General features: G+C 46.6%; 1 protein-coding gene across 1 annotated transcript in view; it reads left to right on the top strand.

Moving 5' to 3' along the window:
• The window catches only part of CHSY1 (chondroitin sulfate synthase 1), a 74,526-nt gene that overhangs the window by 441 nt on the left and 52,891 nt on the right, over nucleotides 1–21,194 (top strand). Inside the window, exon 2 of the mRNA XM_061446639.1 lies at nucleotides 8,224–8,719. Coding sequence (XP_061302623.1) covers nucleotides 8,224–8,719 — 496 coding nt within the window. The remainder of the gene's footprint in view (nucleotides 1–8,223; nucleotides 8,720–21,194) is intronic.

Here is a 21,194-nt window from a genome sequence, read left to right on the forward strand (position 1 = left end):
GCGGCTGAGGTAAGAGCCGCCGGGACGGGATGGTGCCCGTGCGGCCGGGGTCTCGCCGCCGGCCCCGGGCCCGCTCGCCCTTCCCCGGGGCAGGTGTGAGCGAGGCGAAGTGGTGCCGGCTCTCCCGGCACCAGCCCCGGCGCGGTGTGGGCAGCACCGAGGCGCGCTCGGGGCGACCGGGCCGCGGTGTGTGTGAGGGAGGAGAGGTGCTTCGAGCTCCCCTCTGCGGAGCGGGGTCCGGTTGAGTGGCGTTGAGGCGGTACCTGGTGGTCGTGACCCTCGCAGCAGCGAGGAGCACCTACCGCCGGTCACTGGGGAGAAGGGGTGTTCTCGCCTGCCTCCCGTTGAGTATAGCTGCCCTCGGTGCTTCTACCTTGGGCATGGTTATGTCATGCTGGTGCAGTGCTTGGCTGCTGCTTCTGAAGAGAGCTGTCACCCTGATGATAATAATGATAATGATAATAATAAAGTTTAGAGGCTGCTGCAACCCCGTGGATAGGGAGATAAGGACCACTGTGCCGGGCGAGAGCGTGTGCTTAAGAATGAGACTTAGAAAGCGCATCTGGGAACAAAGAGTAAACCCAGCCTCTGCTCGCTGTAGCTAAGGCTGGACCAGGTAGGGAAACAGCTCCAATAGGGATAGTCAGTGTGGGTGTAACGCTCCTAGCTTTGGGCTGGTGAAGCTGGTGCAGGGACCAGGGTCTCAGAGCTGTGTGTTCATTACCTGAGCCCATTATCATTGTGCTCCGCACTGTGTGCCGCTTGCTGTAGCCTCCAGCCCTAACCGGGTATGGCAGTGAGTGCCGAGTGCTTCTGATGGACTTCTGGCCATCAGAGTAATCATCTGTTGTGCGAGACGTGTCTGTGGCTTTGGGGAAGCTCTCCTATCTGCTGAGATACTCACATTGCTCTGGGGCTGGAGCCAGCGGGCAGTGCCGGGCGGCTGTGCAGGAAGCACGCTTGGGAAAGCTGAACGAGTGAAGAGCTAAGATGTCAGCTCGGGTATAGCCCGGCTTGGATCGGGAGCTGCACGGTTGCTGCTGGCGCAGGAGCGTCCAGGAGCTCTGCGGAGAATCTTCGTCTAATAAAACATCCCCTTGAGACATGCACTAGGACAAACCCTTCTCTGTCTCCTGCCTGCCCAGGCTGAAAAGTGCTTGGCCGTGTTGGCCAGGTCAAGAGCAGGATGGCAAAGCCATGTCTGATGGACTGTCTCCTGCTCCCCCTGCCCAGCTCTGGTTTCAGGAAAGGGTAGCTCTCTTTATATCAGCATCAAATGCAGTAAAATTGCTTAATTTGGGCAATCTGAAGCATATTGTTCACCAACGATGGTTTTAATGGAAACTTAATTCTTTCTTTCAGCAGCAGACCTGTAATTAACTTGCAGAGGGAACGTGATTGAGGCTTTAAAACGGGTGAAAGAATCTGTTTCTTCAGGGTTATGTATTCTTCACTGTGTGGGATGGAGCATTTTGGATTGCAAATGTCATGAGCTGTGTAATTTACGTTTACATAAAGGAAGTCTGGAGCTGTGCATCACATAACAGGTTTTATGGCAGAGTAGTTTGTCTGTCAGATCTGGTCCATCATCCATCAGATTTTGTGTGAGGAATTCAGGGAAGGGAAGTTTATCACAATGTTGTCCAGAGATGGGGGCTAGTTGTGGAGCATTTAACTTTGCTGGCATGGGAGGGATTCTTATCCCTGGCTTTGCTGTGCTTGCTGAGCAGTACCGTGCTGTAAGAGAGATGGGTTTACAGAACCAGATCTGCAACATCTGCTCACACACAAGAAATGGCTAAAGATGCAATTTAACAAATCCAGTTAATGGAATCAGACTCCTTCAGCCCTCAGAAGTAGATCTGAGGTTGCTTTTTACTGTACTGCTATTTTGGTTTAACCTCTAGAGATGATGTCTGCTCTTGGAAGGGATGAATAAAGAGACCTCTTAACTCTGCGGTAGGGCTAAATGCATTTTTCTCACCTCCTGTAGTAAAAGAAAGGAGCTAATGTCCGGGTGACAGGAAGACATCTTTGGGGGAAGGTGGGGAGGGGGGAAGAGGAAGACGAACCTGAAATCTTAAATGGCTTTTGATTGCCATGAAGTACTCAAGCAGACAATTGCTGGGATTACTACATTGACAAAGCATCCTGGTGAGCTGAATCGCTGGCACAGCCAGGGAAATGGGAAGCTGCTAGCAAGGCATTCCCGGGGTGGCAGCGTGTGCAGAGCCTTGATACGGCGGTAGCCAGAGCGCTGAAAGGAATTAGGGATTCAGAGGCTGAATACCTCCAAATTGCTGTGGCTCAAAGGCCATTTACAGACACAGCTAAAAGGGACCGAAGCGGAAAGCATTTGCTGATCCTTGCTGCTGTGAATCCAGATAGGGTCTAACAAGAGGGGAAGCAATCCACTTCCTGAACATCAATCATGAGCAAAATGACCACTGCAAGGCAAAACGGGCCTGGTGGATGTTCGGGGGACGCCAGCTCTTTGAAACAGTCGTGCTTTTGTAGTCTGCGAGGCAGAGAATGAGCTTTAAATCTACTACAGGTTTTTGGAGGGCAGATTTGCAGCCTTAGCAGTGATTGTATCTGACAGCCAGGTTAGCAGAGCTTCCCTTCCAGGAGGCTGGGGAAGTGCAGCAGCAGAAACTGCGGTGTCACATCAAAAGACAAGAAATAGTTGGGAAAAGAGGTAGGCAGGCAGGAGTTAATTTATGACTGGGGTTCAGGGAAAGTGCAGCAATATGTGCTAATGGTTTTGCAGTTGAGGGGAGTTGTCCTGAAAGAGCTAAAATGAAGGAGAGGATGGGAGTAAGCAGTCTCCCAGAAGATTTAAGTCTGCTGTCTCGGGAACTATCAAGCAGTTAACCCTAGTTATCTATCTATCAAATCTATCTTGTGTGTAGCAACTACATATCCTGGGAAACGTGGCAGGGCACTAGTGTGAATGCAATTAATGGTGAGATGTCCGAGGTCGGTCTTCTGCAGCATTTCTGCAGGAACACAGATGCAGTACTTCCCAGTTTTGGACGGTCCCCACGACACCTCGAAGTGCCCAGAGGCCACACACAGGAGAACCACGAGTGATGCCAGGGCTCATTCTAAGCTGTTCTAGTCTTGCAGCAGAAGCATGCCCTCAGAGAGGCTCCTGCCACTCTGTTTGTGGTGGCTTATAGGAAACAGACTGCACTGGAATCTAAATACCTGCGTGCTTGGAAAAGCCTCAGTGAAAGGCAGCCAGAGGGATTTGGGGTCTAAAGGAGTTTGTATTATCTGTCTAAGCCTGCACTAGCTGCTGCAGCAGTGTAATACAAACCACATTTTTGTATTTGTTTTGAATTCAGAGCCTTGAATGTAAAGGTTGTGGCTGTTGGGTGGTGTTTGGTTTTGGTCAGTTCTGGTTTCTAATGAGGTAGTATGATGGGTTGTAGAATGTGCACCCTTGCTTCTTGGGGAGGAGGTCATCTGAAGTGACTTTGAGCATCGTGACAGCACAATTCATGTTTTGCTTAACATACTGCAGTATTGCAGTAGTGAGCGCTCCATGTGTCCTGCTCTTGTATCCTCTAACAGAAGTGTGACATACTTGGGCTTTCCAAGCAGTTACCTAAAATTTGCAGCAAAGTGTATGAAACATACAGTGAGAGCAACGGGCACTGATGCATGGAGGATAAGGAGAATCCAGGTCAGTTCCATACCCCAAAACAACCATGTGGTCCAAATCTCTGGGACACCTGGGCTTTGATCTTAGTCTGACCCACTGACTATCAGTGTGCTTATGGGTGATGAAGGTGGCTGAATTTCCATGGATAGAAAACTGGTGTCCCTTTAAATTGGAGGAGTTGAAATCAAGAAGCTGTCCTGCAGAAAGCTGAAAGGAGCTCTCCCTCAGAATCTGATCGTGACAGATTCCTTTAAACTTTAAATGTAAATGTAGCTGTAAATGTAATAAAAACCCCAGCTTGTTTTTCTGGCCTCTTGTGATGCTCATCTGCAGTGCCACTTGCTGGTTTGGGTGCTCAGTTCCAGCTAAGCTGTTAGTGTAGTGAGCATTGCTGGAAAGATGGGACCTTGAAGAACAGTTATGCAAAACTAACCCGAATTCAACATCAAATTTAGCTGAACCATGTATTCAAGAAATCAGCCTTTTATGTCTTGCTGAGTTCTTCACAATAAGGTTTTCTTTAGCACAGTTATCCAAGATGACTGTTTCTTGAAACTTTCAATGATTTCTCTGATCTCCTCTAAGTGAAGTCCCCAGGCTGCAGAGAAAACCCAAGTTCATCTTTTGTAATTGTCTCCAGTTTGGGTCTGTACAAAGGGAGCATTGTCTGCATAACGCTGCTGACTATGCTTCTGCTGAGTCTGCAGAGCTGATAACAAAGCAATGAATACCTGTACCACTTCTGCACCCTGTTTGCTGGTGACTTGCTCGTGTGAGGATACACATAGGATATCTGGTGTGCAAAACCAGTTACGGGATGATCAGATTGGTTTGGTAGTTGCTGGCAGTGAAGTTTTACTGGGCTAATGCTCTCTGCTAAGAAATTTCTTCTAATGAAGCATTATCTAATTTATGACTTTGTTTAAACTATACTTTCATTTCCTTGTCAATGTCAGCATCTCGTTCATTGGAGTTATGTGCCCTGTGCACTGAGAGAAACCAGGTCGCACTCTGTCGTGTATGTTTTCAGCACTGCTCCTGGGGAAGGTAATAGAGAGCCTTGCTGTCCTGATTCATGCACATCCTCCTGTTTAAGTGAGCAGATTCAGATTACACGGAGGAGATAAGGTTGGGATCTGTCAGAGTAGTTCATTTGCTGGTTTTTAAATGACCAGTTTGGTACGCATATCGGTTGTATTCAGAACCTGATACTTCTCTCTGGACAGAGTCGGAATGGCCTTGAGCTGGCTGAGGCCACCAGCGATTGCTGCAGTGGAGGTGGTCTCTGCAGGTATAGGTACAGGAGTCTGGTGGCAGAAATGTGACCGTATTTCTTTTAACCAGGTGAAGGTGATGGGGAGCCCTTGTGGGGGGAAGGAGGGTGTCAAGTTTGGCTAAAAGTATTCTTCCTTTTTCAATTATCCGACAGATGTTCATTTGCAGATAAAGTCTTATATTAGAGAAGCCTTGACCGGGAAAGCAATGTCAGCTGGTGGGAGTGCTGCTGGTGGGACCACGGAAGTAGGAAGGTGTTGAGACAAGAGCTCTGTACTTAAGGAGCTGAAGGGGTCATGTTGCTGCCCATAACCAGAGAGCAGACACTGTAAACTGGACTGGGGGTGGGAGGACAGGCAAGAAATACAGCTGTTAGCACGCTGCTCTGCAGAACCGCTTGTGGTTGAGTCAGGGCTGATTCTTTGCAATGTGAGATAAAAAAGTTAAAAGTAGCTTTGATCAGAAGTCATCCCTGCATTTACCAGTCCTTAGCTCTGCTGATAGCTGAGGTCAGAAAAATGTACTTACAGTTCATCTTACAATCTGTGGTTTGGCTTCTTTGGCCAAGCGCAGCAACACGTTTCCTGAGCAGACTGTTCTTTTTGGTATTCTCAACCCAAAAAAGGGCCACACTGAGCAGTGAGCTGTGGCTTAGAAGCAAGGAGCAGCACGTGGTGATTCCCATTGTTTCAGCCTCTGTCAAGAAGCACTTGCTTTGACATAACTCTGGCAGTTTTCGATGTGGGAGCATATTCTGTCTGAGTCTGAGCAAAGGCTCAAAACCACAGTCAAAAGTAATGCAGTTTCATCCTACAAATTGTCTTGTCTCAGGGAATGAGCAAGGCTTGGTCAAGCTGTGCTGGGGCATGCATGGTGAGATCCCAAGGCTGAAGTAACGTCATGGTGCCGACACAAGTCGCACACTGATCCCTGGGCATGGTCTTTCTGTCTGCTCCGTGTCCCCAGCCTAGAGGAATATGTCTCTGGTTTGCTCCTGTTTTAGTATGAAACGTAAATATGGCCTAGATCCATGTTAAGATGAGGCCAGACTATCTTTGATCTGAGGGGTTTAATGCAGTGTGATGATTGGGAATCAAAAGTGCCAGGGTTCATGGATGTACACACGTTTTGTTTCCTCTCCATTGAATGGAAACTTTTCTTTTGATGATACTTAGGAGGATCCTGAGGTGAGGGTACCTGGTTGGAGAGCACAGAGTTAAGTTAAACTGGGAACCAACACATAACTTTATCTGGTGATTGGCTGGAAAGTGTCCTGGGTCCACCCACAGCTGCATTGGGAACTGGTCACCGTGGATGCTCTGAGCTGTTTCTCAGCAGCTTCTGCATTTTCTTCTTAGAGATTAAAATATGGATGTGTCAAGTACCTTTAGTGAAGAAGCCTTTTAAACTCCAGACTGGGAGTTGATATGGGGAGAGCAATTTACGGGGTAGTCTTTTCATTCAAGACCAGGTGATTTGTATGTGGAGTGTAGGTGTCACAAAATAAACAGGAGAACTTCCTCAGTAGTTAGTGAAAGTTCAAGATCTGAGCAGGTCTCATTTCAAAGCAGGCAGTTTACAATGCTTTAACAGGATGTGACTCTGTGACCACTGGTACCTTGCATTAATCGCATCACTGATGGCTAAAGACCTCATCACCTCTGTTGTGAAGTCAACAGGAATATTTCCATTGGCTTTACTCTGTGCTCCTCTAGGAAGCTGGGCTCTAAGCTTTTCCTTCGAGGGACTACCCATGGCAGGGAGAAATCCAGAAGACAAAGGTTTTAAAGTAATAGGGCGATAGTCGTTACACAAAGCTGCGTTAGTGTGTAACTGTGAAAGTGTTGAAGTTGATGCTCAGTATTAATTAAACACCTTTGCATTTCCTGGTGGAACTTGAGGATTATTTTTCTCCTGAAATACATTTACATTTCAGCCTTTGTACAGCAGCTAATTCTGGATTTCAAATTTCAGATGGTCTGTACTGCCCAAAATCTGCTCTGCTTTTGGCAAGAAACCAATGCTGAGAGGCATCTGGTAAAACTGACAGTGATGCATTGAGGGAATACTGTGTTCTTTACCTTGAGAGCTGTGAATATAGGTTATATTCTGAGCAGAGTCACCAAACATAACTAGAAAGTATTCTCCCCCTATAGAAAAAGGCTCAAAACCTCTTGGCTTCCCAATGGAAGTAGTTGTCTGTGAAGCCTGTGTGAGCTCTGCTTTTTCCCAGGTATAATCTGAGAAAATGGTACTGAAAGCTTAAAATTACCAGGTTTTAGGGCAAGGCTGTTAGGTACGTGATTGAAAATCTTCCCTGGGGGAGTTTAAGAGTTCTGCAGTCTGCCTTCAGGAATCATCCTGTATCTCTTCCTGCACCAGAAGTGACCCAGTTTGCCCATGCAGATGGGTTGGATTTGGCAGAGAGGAGCACACAAGGTGTGGAGCAGATGTTGTTGCTGTGCTGCTTCGCACACAAAAGGCTCCTCTTTTGTGATGTTCCCCTCTACTAAAATCTGCTCTGAAGTGTATGGAAAGCTGCTGGAGGTGCTGGTGTTGGTAGCACCAGGTCATCTGTTGGGATCATGTTTTGTATGCATCTCTTAGGACTACTTTTCTACTAGTCCTTTGCTGGTATGGGCAAACCCATTTGAGGTTACTACTGATGCCATGCTCTATGCTCCTCTGGCAGCTGCAAACAGGAGCGTTTTACTTTCCTCAAAGCCCTGCATACTCCTCCAGGTAGCGTCTGGAGAAGTTGCTGCTTGAGTGGTTTCCTCACAAGTTCATATGAAATATGCATCTTCTCACTGTGGAAGTCAGTAATTCTGAATGCGCATTTGAGCTTTTGTGGGGCTGAGAGTGAATGGAAGGTGGGACACGATGCTGAATAACTTGCAGGGAAGCTTTGGAGGCATTAAATCGAGCCTGCCCTCTGCTCCCTTTGGCCGATAGCTGGTAGACCAGTGCTGGGTGTGCTTAAGAAGTCCTGCCTGCCACTAGTGAACTACTACTACTGAATGAATTTTCTACCAGATAGAGATGCAAAAATTATAATCAGATGCTTGTCATAGCAGAATCTTTTGTGTGTTATACCAATTGCTCTGTGTGCTGTGTGAATATCCTCATTTGCATGGAAAAAAACAACCCTTCAAGGCATTTAAAAAGGAAATTTGTAAAGCAGATGAGCTGTAGTTCCTCTGAGTTGTCTCTGGTAGCACTCTCTGCCTGTCTTGCTTTGCATACTTAACTCGTCCTTATTGTCTTTTTCGATCTAGAACGTGGTCCAAAACCATTCCTGGCAAGGTTGAATTCTTCTCCAGCGAGGGTTCGGACACCTCTATTCCCATCCCCATCGTGCCGCTTCCAGGTGTAGATGACTCTTACCCACCCCAGAAGAAATCATTCATGATGCTCAAATACATGCATGACCACTACTTGGACAAATATGAATGGTTTATGAGAGCTGATGACGACGTTTACATCAAAGGGGACAAACTGGAGAACTTTCTTAGGAGCTTGAACAGCAGCCAGCCCCTCTTTCTTGGGCAGACTGGCCTTGGCACCACCGAGGAGATGGGGAAACTGGCGCTGGAACCGGGAGAGAACTTCTGCATGGGGGGACCAGGAGTGATCATGAGCCGGGAGGTCCTGCGGAGAATGGTGCCCCACATTGGCGAGTGCCTGCGAGAGATGTACACCACCCATGAGGACGTGGAAGTGGGAAGATGCGTACGGAGGTTTGCGGGAGTGCAGTGTGTCTGGTCCTACGAGGTAAGGATGAGGGCATGGAGTGTGAGGTGTGTGTTCTGGGGGAGATGGAGAGGGTGGGAGAGGCTGGCAGCAGGGGATTGATGTTGGACGGCTGCGCAGCAGTTCCTTCAGAGCTCTTGACCATCCAACCGCACAGTTCCTACACTTTCTTTCCTACAAGTGTTGCCCTGGAAAGACCAATGCAAATATGGAAGTGCAGCTGTAAGGGGGGAAATGGAGCCTGACATTAGGCTTGTTGGGATGGGGGGAAGAACATCAATCATTCATAACAGATCCGTTTGTTTAGACAGAAAGGGAATAAGCTTAAATCAAAATGGCCACAGGTCTCTGCAGACTTGACTATCCAAGTCTCTTTTATCTTCTTTAGCAGAGTATGTCATAGTGTCAGTGTGGAAAATGGATGACACAATTACTGTGTTTCCTACCACAGTTGAAAGGTGTGAGGCTGACAGATGTTTGCCCCGACAGTGATGGGTTTCCCCTAAACTTACAGCCACAGCAGGGATGTCTCATGGTGGCTGGCACTGTCACTCTGTGTGCTGAGCTGCCTCCCAGCACGTGTCTGCTGCTGCTCAGGGGACTTGCTGGCAGCCCCATCCTGCAGAAGCCTGCTCAGCAGGTCCTTGACGTCAGCAGAGACAAGCCACCACTCTTGCAGCAGAGCTCGGGGTCTGCCCACACTGATGTGGCTGCAAATTTGGCATCCTGGGGGGAAAAAAACAAGAGTCCCCATCCTGCTTGTGCCAGTTTCCCGCTGCTGTTCCTGCTGGGGTCTGGCAGCTCCTCACAGGGGTGAGGGGACTTGTGCCCAGTGTGCTGGGCTCTTTGAGTCCTGGGTGCTTACAGACTGACTGAAAACACCTGCAGGGGTTGAGTTGCAGCTTCTCCTCTAGCTCCCAGGGAAAATGCTGGTGTAAATAAGGGAGAAGTTGAGGGCAGAACAGAGCGTGAACAGTTTGTCTTTTTACACAAACATTTGTGACTTGATACGCAGCTTTTGCTTTGTGCTTTTATGAGATGTGGTAAAGAGGGAGATTCTTCAGCCCGTGTGACAGAGAGCTGTGGTCACGGATGATGACAGATGCTGCTGCTGACCCACTGGCAAGGACTTGTGTTAAACTTTTGACACTGACTCTGTGCTCCCAAAAGCTGTTGCTTTGTTTCAGTTCGCAGTTCAGTGATGGGAATGTGGAAGGAGTATTTCAGCTTCTCCAATTCATTCGTATCTTTTGTGCATAAAGACTTTCTGGACTAACAGTGGCTCTCCACGTTCCCTACTTACAGACCTGGAACTAGCTTGTGTATTGCCAGCATTGTGGTTAGCCATTCATAAGGAGTCAGTAACTTTTTCCACAGTCTTTAGCAGCATAAGATTTTTCCTGTAGACATTCTGAGTTGAAATAACTCCTGGTGTGAATGCCTGTACCATGTGGCATTTGATGACTTACTTAAGATCAGCGTTTTGGTCTTACTGAAACTGGCAAAGACCTCCTAAACTGAATATGATCAAATTTTGGCTTGAAATACCTAACGATAGCACAACTGCACTGGGAATTCTACCTGACAGAATTAGATTGGGCTTTTCTCAAAACCAGTTTTGTTTGATCAGCTCCTGCTAAATTACCTGTATTTAACAGTGCTGGATTCTCCCAAGTGCTATGAATTACTTAAAATTGATTTGTGTGAAGTGTGTAAACTGTAAGATGTTCAGAAGTAACCCTTGAGTGTGAGATGTTAAAGCTCAGCTGCTTTGGAGAGAGGGAAGAGTTCTGGTGATGAAAGCTCGCTGCTTCTGCCTGAGTAAGTCCACTCATTTAGTTGAGGCTTTTCAATGTAAAAACCTGTCATTTTTCCTCTCTTTTATTTTGGTGTGGTGCTCTCATTGCCCAGACAACTCGATGAAAAGTGCCTGGTATTTTATTTAAGATAAAGCAATAGCTGTGTGAAATAACACAGCTGTCAGAACAGCTGTGCTAGGAAAGCTTGGGGTAAAAGCGACATTTTCCATGTCTCGTACGGTCGTGAACATCAAGCAACAGGTCACAGCATGTGAACTGCAAAGCATTGGATTTCAGTGAGCTTCTGACAGAGCAAAAGGTTTGTGCCTGCTCTGCTGGGGCACAGCCGCCAAATCCTTCACAGTTCCCATTGAAAGGGAAGCAGCAATGGCACAAGGCTCAGTGAACAAAACGGCGGCGTTGGCCTCAGAAAAAGCAAACCTCAGACTTCTCCTTTGCTTTCTGCACTTCCTGTTCTGGAGAGACTCAAGTGGCAGCACAGATGAGGAGCTTGAGTCTTTGTAGTCACACCCCAGCTCTTTGATTTCGTTCTTAGCATCTCGGACATGGAATATCCTGCTGGACCTCAGTGCGGGTGGTTGTTTCCCTGTGCTGTTCGTGTGGTGGGCTCTATGCCCAGAGTTGTTTTAACTCATCTCCATGACTGTCACTGCCCCCTTTCTCTGATTTTAAGATCTCACAATGTCTTTACTGTGCTGCTCATCTTCCCTGGCTCTGGCTCTGGTGTTGTGCCCAAACTCATCTCCAGGCCCAGTGCTGTGGTTTTTTTCTGCTCCCAGCAGTCTGCCTCAGAACCCCTCTTTCCCCCCTTCCTGTGTTTCTGTCCCTCTGCTGCTCTCTGCAGTGCTGCTCAGACCACTCCATCAGTGACACCGGTTATTGCCCCTTTCAAGACTTGTAAAGATTTGCTCACATGCTTCCTGTCATCAGGAGCTTTGCAGCAAATACAGCAAAGGAATTGACTCCGGGATTCTTTGGGCTTCTTGTTTCATCTCACCCCACAAAAGAGGCAGCAATGGTATGTGCAAGCCTGAGGAGAACTGAAGCTCCCTGGGCTCTGGGGCTTCATCTGATGCACCCAGGCTGCTGCTTCAGGAGCAGTTTGTAGGTTTGTAGCTGTTACCCTACTTGACACAGGTTGAGTGAGCCATAGGTGACACACGCCTCTGAAGTGGTAATTTTTTTAATGTCAAGGCTTATCACCATAGTAAAAATAACGAGCAGCCGGAGCTACAGATTTTAGGCAGCAAACTGGAAGAAAAAATCATGGAAAGAATGGAGCAGTGAAACCTCTGAAGATTACAGATGAGGGATTGAGAGTTTATGAAGCGAGATAGAGCGTAGTCCTTCTTGAAGAGGACAAAAGGCTTGGACTGAACTTGTTAGGAAGTGGTTTTGCATTTCTAGTGAGTGTTGGTATTTTGGTCTTGTGGCACGCTGCTGTTCTTCTCAGGAAAAGTTTATGTAGTAGTCTCCTTTCTTCTCTCATTTCCTTGTGCCAGTAGTTCCAGTGTGTCCTGTGTGGATCAGAGACGTGCTAGTTTTGTTTTCTCATACGCTGTCGTGTGTATGATCTAGGCTGTTCAACCACAGAACAGGTTGAAGTGACCAGCTATCTCATTTGTGATTTAAACCATCCCAAGGTATCGCTGAGCTCAGTTTTCACTTCGAGTCTAATGTTTCCTTTAAATGCGTCTGAATTACAAAGCCATCACTCTGCAGCTTACTGTTGTTTCAGCCTTGTTTGTAGCTGCTGCTGAGTATTGTTCTAATTTGTGTTTAATATCCTCACCTTGAGAACACTGGGAACTCCTATGCCAGCTCTTTGTAGCTGCTGGAAATCAGGGCAGTGCTGAGGTACCACATTAATTTTTTCAGTAATAAAACCCTTCTAACATTGCTTTCAGGTGATACTGACTGCTTCGTGTCCCCCAGCACGACAGAAACAGCTGGATGCAGCTTACACTGCCCCTAACTGTTGGTGCAGATGTTTTGTCTGGTTTTCCTTCTGTTCTGATCCAGGCAGTAGGAGAAGTTGGGTAAGAAGCAGCAACTGTGTGTGGGGGCAGTGCTTTCCTCCGAACCAGCAACAAGGACTCCCTAAATGGCCTGAAGTGAGACAGGTTTTTTTTGTAATATACATGGAAAAGAAGCTGTGTCAAGGGGAGTGATCCCGCTGGGAAACGTGAGCATCAAGGAAGTGTAGATCCTACCTTTTGGGCATTAGTGAGGGAAAAACTAGGGCAGTGGTGACTGGGGGGGTTCTGGGAGAAGAGGGGTTTGAATTAAGTTTTTGTGTGGTCTTTCATCTGGAGTAATTGAAGATAATTGCTACTCTGAAATCCACTGAAGTTAGGAAGCCCTTCAAGTGCACATTGTATCTGCCAAGTACATCGGCAGAGCCAGAACACACTGTGTCTGGAATGGACTCTCCCATGGGCAAAACTGAAGCTTATGGTTTGCTGTAAGATAGCCAGAAGTTAAAGCAAGATAATAGGTGCTGCAGTGATTGATCAGAACTGAAAGGCTGGGGACAGATGCAACTGTTGATGACTAACCTTGCTTTATCCTCTGAGAAAGAACCTTCCATTAACAAAATAGGAGATTCATCCTGCTTGTAGCTGGCTCATGTCTGGCACGCAGCACACACAGCAGCAAGAGCTGTACATCTCCAAGCAGGGCAGGATGGGCTCTGTGAGGAGGTGCTTTGGACAGGGTGCTTTGCAGCACCTTGGTTCACTGCAGTGGAGTTGGTCTGTGATTATTTAGTCACTCTTGCTCTGTAGACCCTTGCGTTGGACACAAGGCAGCAAGTGGAAGAATCGGCTTGTCTTTGCGGTGGGAGCATCCAGTGGCACTTCTGAAATAGAACACTCTAATACATATATGTTGTCCTGGCTTCAAAGCTTGTATGTTTTTCTGAAGTCAGAGCATAGGAACTTGGCAAACCCTGACAGCGGCAGATACCTTATATCGTCTCTGTGTAGCCCATTGCATCTCTTCATTCAGGAAACATAGGATACAAATTGTGTGTGTGTGTTGTGAGAGGGGAAGTTACAAACATGCCTAGTGCTTTAGAGTGGGTGTTTATAAATTGTCGTTCCTTAAACACTAAATTTTATCTTTGAAACACATCAGAGATACCTCTTTGGCTTCAGAGTAAGTTGGAAGTGGGTGGCCATCTATTCTGGGGATGAGGAATGGCATTTTGTCAAAGGATGGGCAGGTAAGACTAGAGAAGGGCGTTATCTAGACAGGGAAGATGATGCATGGGGGACTTGGTCTGAGACTAAATACATAGGAGCAGGACAGAGAGGTCAAAGGAGAGAGTAAAGGCTTTAGTTTGGGTTTGTGGAACCAAGATGCAGGTTAGGAGGGTTTGGAGTAGGAGACAGATCTCAGATCTGCACCCAAGTCCTGACCTGGCTCTTGCACTTCAAAAATAATTAAGTAGTATTATTATTATAAGTAAATATTTGAGAACCAGATATTCCAAAGAGGGAAAACTTGACATCACTGAGTCATTTCTTAGTGCCTCCCGAACTTGGAAAGGTTTCCTGTTTGTTGGAGAAATCAAGAACCACTTTGTATATAGAGCTGAGTGTTGTAACAAAGTGACTTGAGTCTGGATCCCACTGACACTCTGCTGGCCATCACTTTAAAAGATGAAGGCTGTGTGCTTTGTGCTTACACACACGTGCCTGTCCAGTCCATAGAGACTGTTTTGAGACTGACCTAGTTTTTGTGAGCACATGGTTAATCTGCCCCTAGTTAGCTGGATGACTTGGACTAATGCCCAAGCTGAGGCTTGCTGTAATGGGGACTTTGGTGAGGTGCAGACTCTTAAGGAAGCTCCAGCCATGAATCCAGCAAACAGAAGGATTGCTTTTCCTCCTGTTATTATCATCTTGAATTGCAGTGGTTTGGTTGGAAATGAGGATGTGTGCAGCCTGTTTTGTTCAGGGAGCCATCAGGATTAGTTGTTATCCTGAGGACAAGTCAGGAAAGGCTAATCCTTCATTGTGTGACAGGACAAAGAACTTGAATAAAACAGCTCCTCATCCATCCCAGTTTCTTAATTAAGGCATTCAGAAGATACCTGAGGATTTGAGTTGTGTTAGGCAGCAGTGAGGATGGGCAGAGAGAAGTACATCTGAGCCTACATCTAATACATCTAATGTATTTTTCTCTTCTGAACGGATGGAGAAAGCCATCCTTGTCTTGGATAGGAGGATAGATTCTTACTTTATGCCTTGCTGGAGCTGTGAGACTTGGTTCTTGGAGGAAATAACATTGTGCTGTGATCAGAGCTGCGCCCTGCACTGCCTCTTATAGGTGAATCCCACCTGACTGGAGACCCTGGAAGGACACTGCTGAATTCCAAATCTGATCAATATATAAACCCTAGGAATACCTGTGTAGTTGGGTTTCTCCCATGGGTCAATGATGTCTGACCAAACTTAGTTAGCAAGCTTCCTTTTCCATTTTATTTAGTGTAGAAAAGATGAGGATGGGAGAATAAACCACTTGGCTACCTCTGTATAAACAGAACCTCTGAAATGTCCCTTGTGACTAGGCAGTGAAAAAGTAATAATAAAGAACTTGTCTTTCTGAGCTGCAGTGGATGTGAAGTGTCTTCAGCTGGGCTTCAGAATGGAAGTTTTTGGCTGATATATATATAGAGGGTCACTGTAACCTGGATAGTGGGATTCTGTGTGTTAATCATGGAAATTTGGAGAGAATATTTGCCTTTCTCCACTCAGATCTATTAAAGGCAAGTTCTGTGAGCAGCTTAAGGTGCCAGCAGCATGGAGGTGTCAGAGCCTGTAAGCATGGGAGAGAAAAGCCAGGTTTGTTTGGTGATGGGAAATAGAAATGAAGCGCTGATGTGGGGAAGGGGCTTAATATAAACTAGCTGAGGTCACCAAAGGGATGGTGGAAACAACCTCAGCTCAAATGCTTTTGGTGCTGTGTTATACTTGGTGTATGGTGTTTTGAGAACTACTGGATTGTTTTAATATAAACAATTGAATTATTACAGAGAAGAAAGAAAAAGCAGCTCTTTTAAATGGATGGGTGCATTGGGTTTTGAGGCCATATCCAGTTGTTACTTTTAAAAAACCAAAACAGGTTTAATGTAAGGTAATTTTCTTTTGAACTGTCAGAGACTGAACACAGAGAATTGTCCAGAGCTGCTTTAGGCAGCAGCTATAGGAGCTGTATTGGTGTAGCACTCACCTGCAGCAAAGGCTTTGCTTGATGCTTTTGGAGAAAATGGGACCTGGCAGGCTAACTGTGCCTTGGGACAGCACTGGGTGGCTGCTCTGTGAGCACCCCTGTGCTGGCAGGGGCCTTGGGCACACTCTGAGGATATATCTGTGATCTGTACAGTTATCTTTTACAAGCTCACCATGTTTGTGGTCTCTGGTCTGGTGCTGGGGGATAGATTGAGTAGAGCTGTTAACACCAGGTGACTCCTCACCTCAGTGCAGGAGCTGCCAATTCCTCTTCTGCTTCCCTATTCCTAAAGTCCCTGTCCTCCATGGACATTGTGGTTCCCCGAGTGCTGACAAGGCAGAGGATGGCAGTCATTGTGCCACTGGGTTTCTGTTTTACAGCTCACAGCTGCAGTTACTAATGAGTTCTGTCTGTTGAGTCCTCCCGTGCAGAGTACCCAAGTGCACTTAGCATATGTCAGGAAGAAGCTTGGCTTTTAGGCTAGGTGGGGGAACCACTGGTTCATTGATGAACAGGGAAGATGCAAGATGACAGCATGGAACACCCGTTCCTGCAGCAGGCAGGTAGCAGTGTAACTGAGTGCTCTGCGCTGTTGTTGACGGCTCTGTGCGTGGTGTGAGTACTCTGCCTGCGCAGAGGATTAATAGTCCAGGATTTGTCTAACCTCATTTCCTGTAGAAACCTCCCAGCTGCGGAGCTGCTGCTGCTGTTTCGTGTTCCAAACGCATCCGACTTGGAGCAGAGAACTTAATTCTGCTCTTCTGGGCTGTTGCACCATCTTTAATTGATTCTTATAATGCTTAAAACATTTTGGCACTAATTTCCTGTTAAAAGCTTATCTGGACTCCTGGCGGTGTGAACTTCCATGGTTATCAGCTGGAGACCTCTAAAATCTTGGCAGAAATCCTGATTGCCCGAAGGGTGGGGATTATCCTCCTGCATGCCTAGACCAAAATGACCTTTCTGTGTCACAAAGAACTTGGGAACATAATTAGAAGAGTTTGGGGAACCAACTGATTCTGTTCCCCTAAATCCCAAAGTTTCAGCTGAAAGTGTATATGGGGGTCCTCGCAGAATGTCAAGTTGAGTTCTGGGTATTTTTGGTGGCTTCTTGCATAGAAGTGAATTTCTACTGGTGTTTTGAGCAACTTCGAAGTTCTGTTACGGTAATGAAACAAAGGTGAAAGTTTTGACTGATTTTTATCAGGAGGGGTGCTTGAGAACCAGTTGAGCTTCAAGCCATTACTTGCAGCTTGTGTGGCGATGGTGGCTTCTATAAAAGAGCCAAAGCCTGCATGTCATTTAAATTTTGATGACCCAAAGTCCTTTTTAGGACTCCTAGAATAGGAAATGCCCATTTATCCTTTTATACTTTGTCCACACTGAGTGTTGTACCCTGATGTGAAGGATTGCTGATCAGAGGAAAGCCACCACAGCAAGCTCTCTTTTCAAGTAAGCACCCAGCAGTCTGTGTAATGCTGTTTTAGCTGTGCTGCTGGCAGTGCCTTCCTCCAAGGGCTGCAGCGTAGGTGAAGCTCCAGTGCTCAGCTTCTGCTCTTGCTGGTCTGATGTCCTGAGAGCATTGCTAAGGTAGGGCAAAGAGCTTCATTTACCGTCTGTTCTGGTTTATGGCTGAGAGCACATGGCAGCACAGGATGAGAGCCCTAAATATTTATGCAGAGCTGTGGCAAGAGGCTCCTAGAGCCAGTGCTTTAGAGTCATTAGCTTAGAAAGAGGTTTAGGAAAAGGCATGACTTGCTCTTGTATAACGAAGAGAGCACAGGTAGGGTCATGCCCACTGGATCTAAGCTCCATCCATGTCTCTGGGTTTAATCCTTCCTACTGAATGGCTTTAGGGACTTCCAGCTGAGTGCTATATTTTTCTTCTTGGAAGCAGTCTTCAGAAGCATCCGGTACTCTGTGGATTAAGCCCAGGTTCTTAGACAGAGGCTAGGATTAGCAATGAAATAAATGGGAAACCATAGTTTGGACACAGCCAGCAGTTCATTAGAAAGCAGGAAAGGGTGGCAGAAAGCTACTTGCAGTTTCAGAAGTGTTACTGTCACCTCCTTCCAGCTGCAAAGAAAAGCATGTTATCAGACCAATAAAGACATAAAACTTGTCTACCTTTGGGTTGTCCAGGCCTTTTGGAGGAGGCAGCCAGCGTTTGGGTGCTGCATCCTTGCCTGCTGTCCTCTTGGCTGTGCTCAGACCTCGTGTCGGTGTGCTTTCTGAAAGGCAAGTACAAGTTTGTTCATGAAAACTCATTGCCTGCTCTTGTTCATGGTTGCCACTTCACATTGGTGCAGCTGCTTAGAAAAGTGCTCTGAGAATGGCAGCAGAGTCTTAATGAAGGTTCCTCTGCTTGTAGGCCTTCAGTGGGTGTAATTACTTGGCAGTAACTTCTTTAAACCTTATTTGAATTAAAGCTACATGTTTTGGCTGGTTATGCCACCACTGTATTAGTGAGGAATGCAGGAGAGAGTGTTAGCTTGCATTAACTGAGCTGCCTTAATCCTTTGTAACCATACTTTTTAGTCTGTTATTGTCTTATAGAGAGAAAAAAACATTTGCCCAGGGGACAGCAGGGTTCATCCTCAGCATCTCTGCATAAGGGCAATATTCTTTGTCTTATTAAGGACAAAGAAAGTTCTTAGTAAGTGGGTGTTGAGAATTAATACAGTGTAATTCTGCATAAATACTCGATGGGGAACTGTCTGTATCTTAAGGCTGAGGTTTTATAATCCTTTTCCCTGCAGCCCCCTCAGTGTGTGGGTGCAGAATGGGTTCAATGCCTGACACAGTGTTTTTAATGGTTTCATACAGCCTTCAGCCCAGATGTTTCACTAAAAAACCCTCTTGTCTGAGCAGGGCGACTCCAGGGCACACACCTCTCGTGTTCATTGTCCAGGTCAGCACAAATACTGTTCCTTGCCTCTGTACCTTTGCTATCATGACAAAAGGGAAATTTGGTTAACCTTAACACAGGTATGTCAATAAACCTCACCACCGCCTTCCCTTCCCTTGTTTGTTCAACGTTATCACAGATCGTTTTACTGACGTACTTATATCCTTCTCCTATTAAGACACTTCCTTTGGCCAAGGGGATCTTTATTTAAAAAGCAAACAAAAACCCAACCAACGACAGAGAGACAGTCACAGATTTAATCTTCATAAAGCAGCAGGGCTTTTACTTCCCTGGGAATGTTCGTGAGCTGTGGCTTTTCCAGATTTTGGCCATAGCAATTTTGGCTTTTTCAGATCATCTTTCCCCCTTTTGTGACTCCTCAGAGTTGAAATGTGCTCTGTAGTCACTGCGAGAGCCTTTTGCAGGTGCACTTTGTCTTGCTGCATTTTCCTGGAAGCCACCTCTGATCCTGTGCAATAGTGAAGTTTGCTGATGGTAGCATCACTACTGCGTGTTCTTGTATTCAGGAGAAACTGTCCATGTGGTTTCTAGGCCAAAAATAACACCAGAGCTCCTGCAGCCTCAAAGAATTAGCCTAATTTCAGAACTGGAAAGTAGGGTGAAGATGAAAAGGCTATTTCAAAATATATAAAATAGGAGCTGAGTGCCCAAGCATTAGGGTGAAAAGCTCTGTCTGGAGCTCTGGGTGGTGAATCAGAAGTGTTTGTGATGATCTCCTGCATGGACTTTATTGCAGGGGCAAGCCTCTACTCAATTGCAGGTCTGCTCACATTGAAACCAAGTGGTGCAGTCCTGATAGGGGAACTGCAAGCAAGGAAGGTGGAAGGTGAAGGCAGTGTCATTTTCCTCCTGGTTGTGATGTGGCTCCTCCTCATCCCTGAGGTTGCTCTGCAGAAAACGCGTCATTTCTGAGTCCATGGCATCTGCTTTGTGCCATCTGCCCTCGTGGTTCCTGGTGCAGGGGAAGTGTGAAATGTGTAACCCCATGTGTTCTGGTAGGTGGTCAAGGCCTTCTCCCTTACAGAAAATGCCTTGTTTCTGTTCAGCCAGCACAAAGGCTCTTTTATAGCTGCTTGGCTATACATCTGTCGAGGTGCCTCAGACTGTTAGCACTGGTTACTGTTTGAGGTATGCAGGCTCTGAGGCTGTGATGTACAGTGATATGTTGTTTATATGTTGCCTCCCTTTCCTTTTGAGGATAGGGAGCTGTGCTGTGTCTGGCTCTGAACAAAGCTGGTGTAGTTATGTGAAGGAGCAGTAGTGGTGGATGGATTCTCCCCTTAAAAGCAGTATAGGAATCTGTTTCACACTTTGAATGAAACGTCTGAATTTAGCTATGTGACTGCAGGACAATAGGACTTTCTCTGGGGAAAAGTGTGTTGAATTTCTGCTCCAGGGACAGGCCTGGCTTGAAAGAGTGTATGTACCTCCACAGGGCACTTAACAGCTGGATAAAACCCCTGACTTCCTGAAGCTTTTGAACTCTATTGCAGCCTCTGGATTCATTTCCCCATCTTCTCCCTTTCCTGCCCTGATATTTTTTCCCCCTGCACATGTCCTTGTGCTCATTTCACAAAGAGACTTTGCTGAAACCAGTCCTGCCCAGAAATGCACACTCATCTTTTGCAATGTAGGGGAAGGAGTGAGAGGAGGCTTTGTAAGCTGACCGTTCTGGTGAGTTCTGAATCTCTGATGTTTGTCTCCTTTGGTTTTCAGACATCTTTAGGTTTGCCATCTCTTGGCTCCTGTGTTTGCTTTTCTATGTGTTGGGTTTTATTTTAACCCCATAAAGCTATCTGACAGCTCTTCAGTTCCAGGCCCAAATAGCATTCTGATGCTGTCACTGCTGCCTTCTTGACTGAAAGTAGAGTTTTGGTGGAAAACTAGCTTTCAATCAAATTACCACGAGATAGGTCTCATGGGGTGAAGGAAGAGCATGAGAGGAATGTGCCCTGTTTCACATAAGCTCTTCTGCCTTGAAGTTGGTGTTCCCTTCTGCTCCATTAGCATGGATAAATACTGAAATCTGGTAGATGAGGATGGCAAAAGGTGACTTGGAACATACCATGGACTTCCCTCCCCACTGAGTCCCCATCCCTTGAGAACAGCAGCTCTGCCCTACCCAGGCCCTGGCGTCAGCTCCCAGCTCTGGCTTGTGAACATGTGCCCGTTCTTGCTCTCCTCTCCGGGGAGTATTTCTCATTGAAGAGCTGCTTAGGCTTTGAAGATGCATTTAGGCTTTTTGTGGCCTCTTTCACAAGAGGGTGAGAAGTTACTTTTCAACTTAATTTTAGCCTGGCTCTCATTCTCAAGCAAGCTCGAAGAAGTGTGGGTTTGACCTTGCTCGCAGGGAACCTTGGAGGACCCTGATTTCCCACCACAGTGAGGGAACCGTTACCTCAGGTCTGCAATTTTGTGCTTCAGCATCAAAGCCTATTGCAAACCTTTCCCATGCTCCTTCTGCCACAGCTCTCCCCGCATGGCATGGGGTTATCCCCAGGGCACAGGA

This window comes from Pezoporus flaviventris, unplaced genomic scaffold (assembly GCF_033815535.1).
Source record: "Pezoporus flaviventris isolate CSIRO_AGI_PZ_B2104156 unplaced genomic scaffold, CSIRO_AGI_Pfla_v1 ptg000006l, whole genome shotgun sequence".
Classification (NCBI taxonomy): Eukaryota; Metazoa; Chordata; class Aves; order Psittaciformes; family Psittacidae; genus Pezoporus; species Pezoporus flaviventris.